This window comes from Adiantum capillus-veneris, chromosome 15 (assembly GCF_014529385.1).
Source record: "Adiantum capillus-veneris isolate H3 chromosome 15, ASM1452938v2, whole genome shotgun sequence".
Taxonomy (NCBI): domain Eukaryota; kingdom Viridiplantae; phylum Streptophyta; class Polypodiopsida; order Polypodiales; family Pteridaceae; genus Adiantum; species Adiantum capillus-veneris.
The window spans coordinates 151175612-151183402 of NC_140945.1; the positions used below are offsets into that span (position 1 = coordinate 151175612).

General features: G+C 42.9%; 1 protein-coding gene across 1 annotated transcript; it reads left to right on the forward strand.

Annotated features, from left to right (window-relative positions):
- The first annotated feature begins 1654 nt into the window (after window positions 1-1654).
- LOC147441676 (pentatricopeptide repeat-containing protein At2g13600-like) lies at window positions 1655-4588 on the forward strand. The gene has a single exon (XM_086483231.1). It carries the CDS (start codon window positions 2055-2057, stop codon window positions 3801-3803), a length of 1749 nt encoding a protein of 582 aa, XP_086339357.1. The 5' UTR covers window positions 1655-2054; the 3' UTR covers window positions 3804-4588.
- Window positions 4589-7791: the final 3203 nt, after the last annotated feature.

Genomic DNA, 7791 nt, shown 5'->3' on the forward strand with positions numbered 1-7791 from the left:
TGACCAAAAAATAGGTTTGGTGAATTTTTGTAATTAGGTCATAACTTCTAATTTGAACATTTGATTCTCCTCAAAAGCATAAAAACATGTTGAGCACTACTAAAGCTAATCCTCTACAATATTAGACGACACAAATATGAGTTTTATGGTGGAGAAGATGACAAACTTCGAAAAAGGACAAAAAATAGGATACATTTTTTCACACAGTTTGTGTGAGAAATGATGTACAAGAGTAAGGTTAATGATAAAATTGATATACTAAAACAATGTCAAGTTTTTTTCAACTCATAACACTAGTTTGGTAACCTACCAGGACATAAAAGTGCCCTTTCAGGGTTTTGGAAATAAATTCAATAATCATAGTATATGTGTGAAAATTCTAGAATCCTTACATGAGCTTAAAGCTAAGAACCCATTTCAATTTTGAAAAATAAGTAACATGTCTATCTCTTAATTTATTGGTCATGGCAAGCTTCCAAAGCAAAGGTAGTGATGCATTTTATCAAAAATAGCATATTTTCATTGTTATCCCCATGGTACACCATATATAAAATTGTTCTTGCTACAAACTTATTTTTCCCATGAACTTCAATGGGTTCCTACTCTTAGTATATGGCTACTATAGCCACATAAATTCTTAAACTATGTGTATAATGAGATACAAAAAGGTGGCATTTTTTTCATTTTGTTGACCTATCCTCTGTGTTTGCTTGCCCACGCCCATATTCTGCACTATATAACCTGGCTATTGTTATATCATGGTACTTCACCCTCATATTGACAGCCAAAAACTATCAAAGACATGCAAACATGTCTTATTATGATCATTCTAGACACAACCACAAGACACAAAAGCTATGAGACTAAAAAAATTGGGTTCCACATTGTAGCCATCTTAGCCTCCTTGAAGAATAGCTACTCATATCCAAATTGGTTTGTATGCTTAGATATGGACTTAAGTTAGAATTTGACAATGTTCATTGAATTTAATGGCCAATATTGAACATAATACATTTCTAATTCAAAATGAGTGTTATTTTGGTAAAGTAGAATTTTCTTTCCAATTTTGTATTTTTAGCTCTTTGGGGTATTACGTTCCCCAAAACTCATGAAAAGAGCTTTATGTGGTTATGAGACTATATGCACAATCAAAACTATCTTTGTATAGCATAAACATGTCCAAAAAATTTATGAAAGCTAAATCTACATGACAATTTTTTTATAATTGCGCAATAACTTTGAATATATATGTTTGTCATGACTTAGAAGCATTAGAAAACCTTTAGAATGACAGACTAATTAAGCAGCATTTGAGAAGCCACTTAAAGGCGTTCTAAGATGATCGATGACCAATTTTATTAAAAAATAATAAAAAATGGCACACGTTTTTTGGCACAGTTTAAATTGAAAAATCGTTGTCAAACACAATGTTAGAACCAAAATCAATAACTCAAAAAAAAATTCAAGTTCTTTTGAATTCATAAGCTATCATTGTGACTATCCAACACTCAAAAACTAAATTAGCATCTCCTGCAATAATTCTATGAAATTGCTTGATTAAGAAAACATAAAAGTGTGGAGTTGCCAATCTAAGTGATAAACCAACTTTGTGGATATATAACACTAAAAGTTTAAAATAATTCAAACAAAATGGTCACTTAACACGACATAAAAGTGTCTCATCAGGATCAGGACCAGTGCTCAATGGATCCTTCTCTTCAGAGTGCCTGCGCCAAGATGTGGCTCTGGGGCAGGTTTTTCAGACCACTCAAGAGGCGTGGTGTGCGCATTGATACAACAGCAAAGGCTCACCTGTTCGCGACAGCCATCTTTTCTTCTTCCATTCAGTGGGAAACCAAGAATGGAGGTGAGAAGCAGGACATCAGCTGACGGTGGTATTCCTGCAGATTTAAGTTCTTCCGAATTTTATGATGCATGTAAGGCAGATCTCTTTGCCCCAAAGAGAAAATGTATGTCGGTAATGGCACATGTTATGCCTAGCCGTTGCAGTGCAAGGTCATGGCGTACCTCAAATTGTGCATATTTCGATTTGAATGGACATTGGACGAATGTCCATGACACACAGAGCATTTGAGGGTCCCCATTTTTGCAAGGATCGCTCATTGGATGCCCTCGTCAATGCTTGCATTAAGAGTAGTCAGTCAAGAGATGCTCTGGTGCTGTGTCGACAATATCAAGGTGATCCTTTGCCTCTCAATAGGCAAACCCTTATTGCAGTACTAAAGGCTTGTGCAGAGCTGCATGATGTAGAAACAGGTAGCAAATTGCATGAACAGATTGTGAGGACCCGCCTTCTCAAAATTGACCCTTTTGTCAGCAGCACTCTAATTGATATGTATGGGAAGTGTGGCTTGCCATCAAAAGCGCAGGATGTCTTTGACTCACTTCAAGCTCAAGATGCTGTCACATGGACTGCACTTATATCAGCATATGCCCAACAAAACCTCGGCAATAAGGCATTGGATTGTTTCAAAAAGATGGAGTTGGCAGGCGTGTCACCAAATTGTTTCACATATACTTGTGCTTTTAAAGCTTGTGGTAGCATTGGTGCCTTTGAAAGGGGGGTGGAGCTACACGCTGAGGTTTTAAGAAAAGATTTGGTGAAGGCAAGCCCTTTTGTTGGTGGTGCTTTGGTGGACATGTATGCCAAATGCCATGTGCTTACGAAGGCACAAGAAGTGTTTGACCTGCTTCCAGTTCGAGGCGTCATTACATGGACTTCTCTAATTGCAGGATATGCACAACTTGACCTTGGTGAGGAAGCGCTCGAGTGGTTTGATAGAATGGAATCTGAGGGAGTCAAGCCAAATGCCATAACATGGGCTTCAACTTTAAAGGCGTGTGGCAGCATTGGAGCTTTTAAAAAGGGCATTGACATACATGTTGAGATTTCTAAACTTGGATTGTTAAAAGCAGACCTTGTCCTTGGAAATGCTCTAATTGATATGTATGTCAAATGTGGAATGTTCAAAGAGGCACAGTATGTTTTTGATGAGCTTCCAGTTCGTGACAACATATCATGGAATGCATTGATTGCTGGATGTGTTCAACATGAATACGGTGAGGTAGCCATTGAGTTTCTAAAGCAGATGCTAGGTGAAGGTGTCCATCCAAATGCATTCACATTTTCAAGCAGCCTAAAAGCTTGTGGTAGTGTTGGTGCCGCAGCAATGGGCATTGAGCTACACACAGAAATAGTGCGAAGAGACTTGGAAAATGAAGACCTTGTTCTTGGCAATGCATTGGTTGACATGTATGCAAAATGTGGCTTGCTTGCAAAAGCAGAGGATGTGTTTGTTGAGCTGCTAGGTCACGATACGTGTTCTTGGAATTCTCTTGTCACAGGGCATGCTCAGCTAGGAGATACTGACGCTGTTTTCTGGAGTTTGTATCTTATGAGAGAGGATGGAAGCCAGCCAGATCATGTCACTTTGGTAGACGTGCTTTACGCTTGTGGTCATGCAGGGATGTTTGATAAGGCTCTCACATACTCAATATTTTTTGTTGAAAACGATGGTCTTACTCCTACACTTCAGCACTTGACATGCATGGTTGATCTTCTGGGCCGTGCTGGCCAAACAGAGACAGCCATAGCTATGATCAAGAACATGCCTTTCCATCCCAATAAGGTGTTGTGGAACTCTGTATTGAGTGCTTATCGTAAATGGGGTGATGTGAAGCTTGGATTGAAGGCCTGTGAGCAGATGTGGGAGCTGGGTGAAGAGGATGCTGCAGCACTTGTTTCTATGAGCAACATGTACGAGGCATGTAGGAGGACATAAAGGTCTTTACTGATATCATTCTTGGAAGGGAGTATTGCTATTGCATTTTTCATTTTTAACCATGATTTTATAAGAGTGTTTATGTGAATGCTTCCACCACAGTTTTCCATGTGAATCTGTAAAATAAACGTGGAAATTGACCTCTTCAAAAGGTTCTATGCTAATTAAAGCTGACACTGGAAAGCCGCAAAAGTTGTAAACGGCAGGTGAGCGTAAGCAGCATCAATTCCCATATTTTTAGAAGGCCTGTGTCACACTGGGGCACCCACCCCAGGCCCTCTTTGAGTTTGGTGAGTGCAGTTGCTGTCACACAATGCTTTGTTGATATACAAGAAGTCCGTTGCTCTCAATGAACTTCACTAGGACAAGTGGTAAGTCATCCATCTTTGGAGTTGACTGCTAGGGTTTGCAACAACGAGTGAATTGTCTTCCCAGTGCCTTTTTGCAGATGGCCGCTCTCTTGCGAAGTTAGCTGAGGAGTTGAGGCCCCCCCTCTCACATGTGCTGAAGGCCAGGTTTTACTTTTTGTTCAAGGAATCGATGACTGCCACCTCGGCTTGGCCTTCTTCCCTTCTCCGCCCCGGTGTGACAGCGATGGAGGGACCTAAGAGTGTTTTTGTAAATGCGGTGGCCAGCCACCACTGTCTTCCACATGGACCTGTAAAACAAATGCAAAAGTTGACCTCTTCAAAGGGTTCTACTCTAACTAAAGCTGACGCTCCGAAGCTGCAAACGGCAACTGAGTGTAAGCAGCATCAATTACCATCAAAAATTGGTTGCACAAAGGGAGTTCATTTAACAGAGGTGAAGCAACAGTAGAGGAGTGGGGCATTGCAGACTGGTTGGGAGTCGAGGCTAGGCCTCCGTACTGGGCCGCAAAATCGAGGCATTTACCATCATTTCGTTGTACTGCCTTGTTCCCCCTCTTTGCCCTTTCTGGTCTTCGTCAACTGCTCCTGCTGACCTCCCTCTGCTCCCTTCCCCCTTGGGGGAGGTAGCATGGCTCTGCATGAAGCCCTGATCGATGGGGTGGTCAGGAGCCCTGACATCTGTGGCACAAGCCGCATTCTCCCTTTACAGCATCACAATGCTGTCCTGCGCACTAACCCTAATCAAAAGCCCACGATGCAGGTGGGAAGGATTCAAGCTTTCATGCCTCCTACCCAAGGCCCTATCTCCTATGCACATGCCCTGCAGACGAGGCCAGGAACGAGAGTGCTTCTTGAGCTACGTTCGTATCGAATTAAGATTAAGTAAAATATTGGAAACTATATATGCCATTTCAGCACTTCTCAAATGAAAAAAAAAATGTTTATTTGATGCTATTAATTTATGTCTAAGATATTTATTAAATGGGAGGAGATTTCAAAACGAAGAGAAGAGAGAGAGAGAGAGAGAGAGAGAGAGAGAGAGTTTTTTATCTGAGAGAAAATGAAGCACAGAGAGAGATTTGATCAACGCGTGTTAGATTTTTTTACATGAGAGTGTTTGGGATACCGATTGTCGTGGTTCAAAGGCGTTCTTTGCAAAAATGTGATAATGATCGTAGTGCTTCAAAGGGGTACCTTGCAAAAAACCACAAGGAGGGTTAGAATTTTGTCAAGTTCAATGTTTGTGATCATACAAGTTGTCAATGTTATTAATTATTTGTTGTTCCATTTTCATGTTTTTTTAAAAAAAAGAAAACATGCAAGTCTCCTTACATGGGGGAGTTTGCACAATTCTTAGCTGACTGGACATTTATGAGCCGTTGGTGGCTCTTTATGGTTGTACATATGAGTAGTTGTTTTGGGCCATTAGTATTATCTTCACGTAGTCGTTTAGAGTGAGTCTATACACAGAGCACTGATTCACCATCCCTGCACATCTGAGCCTCGACACCCCATTGTACCTGAGAGTCCTGGGCTGGAGCTAAGTGTGCTGCCACACCAGAGTCTGTATTAGTTCTTTGAGATAGTCGAGTCATTTGTTGTGGTCTACTGTGCTGTTGTGTCTCTGTGAGCTCAGTTGTTGTCTATTGTTTCCCTTCTTTTTCAATCTGTTTGAGTGAGATTGTCACGTACATTGCACTGAGGACCACCCACTGTAGAGAGCACGACACATTATCCGCGCTACAAGTGCTCTCATTTTGGCGATCACGGTGGGACCTCAACTGAAATCTCACTCTGTGAAGTACAAATCTTGAAGCTAGTTGGGTCTATCTAGCTTCACCTACCTTACCTAGCTTCGCCTCCCTTGCCTTGCATTGTTCTCCTCTCGCCTGGTCCAACTGGTCTAGTCCTCCTTCGCCCTAGTCATCTCTCGCCCTGGTCCAACCAGCCCTCATCCTGGTCTAGTCCTCCTCGACCCTGGTCTAGTCCTCCTCGTCCCTGGTCCACCCTGGTCTAGTCACTAGCCTGGTCTAGTAGAGTCTAGACAAGTCTTCAGCTAGTTCAAGGTTTTCTTGCCCAAAGGTTGGTTGGATTGGTGGTCACTGCATACGCATACAAGGCGGTCAGTCGAGCGTCAAAGCGCACTACTGAGCCCTTTGAAGTACTATAACAGAAGACGACCTTTGGTACCTAGTAGAAGTCCGTCAACCTCATCACCTATACCTCCACATACATCACCCATTCCTTCATTTGGTTCCACATCTTCCAGATTACCTTCTCCCGTAAAGCTCTCTCCTATTCTGCTACAGCAGGCTACTCAGCAACAGGCTCAGCAAGGGGCCATGGAGCCGTTGGCAAGGTAAACATCAAGTTCCCTACATTCAAAGGACTCTCTTCAGAAGATGCTGACGACCATGCAAGGAGGTTTGTATCTCTCTGTAGGGGTCGTGGTCTTAACAGGGAAGATGCTTATTTGGTACTCTTTCCATCCACCTTGGATGGCTTAGCAGACAAATGGTACAGTCAGTTTGCAGAGAACCACTTTGCAACCTGGGCAGCCTTAAGACAACAGTTCTGTGCAGCTTTCAAGCCCGGTGACTACCAGGAGAAGGTGTTGGATGAGTTAGCGAACATGGTGCTCTAGCGAGAGGAGACTTTTGCAGAGCTTATGACTAAGACGAAGTCTCTGGTTGCCAAGCTTCCTCAGCAACCCGGTGAATTCATGGTTAAGAAGTTGGTGGAGAAGGCGCTTCCCAAAACTTCTCAACAAAAACTCTGAGAGAGTCCGACCCGACGCCACTTTGGAGGAGTTCATCGCAGCTGCTACTAGGATAGACGGGGCTAAGAAGCTGTTCAACAACTCCCCTCACATAGAGACCCCCTCTGTGTTTCCGGAAAGTCCTGCTGATTTATTGACTTCTTTACGTAGAGAACTTAAAGCCCTAAAACTACAACACGCCCTTCAAGAGGAGAAAAATATCTCTCTTCAACAGGAGAAACCCCCACATCTTGAGGCTTTGGATCAAATCAAGAGAGAGCTAGAAGAGCTTCGGTCTCAACGGGAGACTAAGGCTATGGTATGGTGCAGCACGTGTCGCTCTCCAGGACATCCTCCACAGGACTGTCCCCTTCGAGCTTATTGCCACTTCTGCGAGAAGTCTGGGCATGAAGACAAGGATTGCTACTATATCAAGGGATTATGGCAGATACAACAAAGTCTAGGTCCTTCTCTCCAACAAGGGCTAGCACCTGCATCAAACATGGTGTCACCATATAGCCATCAGAACCCGATGCCACCTCTGCTGACAACACCTCCTTTGCAAGGTATGCACAACAACTTTACGTCGCCCAACTTTTATCATGCTAGTACTCCTTCACTTCCCCAAAGCTTCTACACGTCAGCATCCAATCCAATGCAGCAAGGGCCGAGACCACCTCGCCCCTCAAATAGGCCAATTTTGTGCTACAGGTGTGGGGAGTATGGATACTATCAGAGCAAATGTCCCTTACCAGAAGGGTCCCCTCCTTGCCGACATTGCCCTGAAGCTAAGGATCACTATAGTAAGGATTGCCGAAAACAACGAGCGTCCACATATGCAAGCACAAGCCAGAACCAA

Bases quoted from the DNA above. Each gene is read 5' to 3' on its own strand.
- LOC147441676 (XM_086483231.1), top strand. From the start codon at position 2,055: ATGGACATTGGACGAATGTCCATGACACACAGAGCATTTGAGGGTCCC.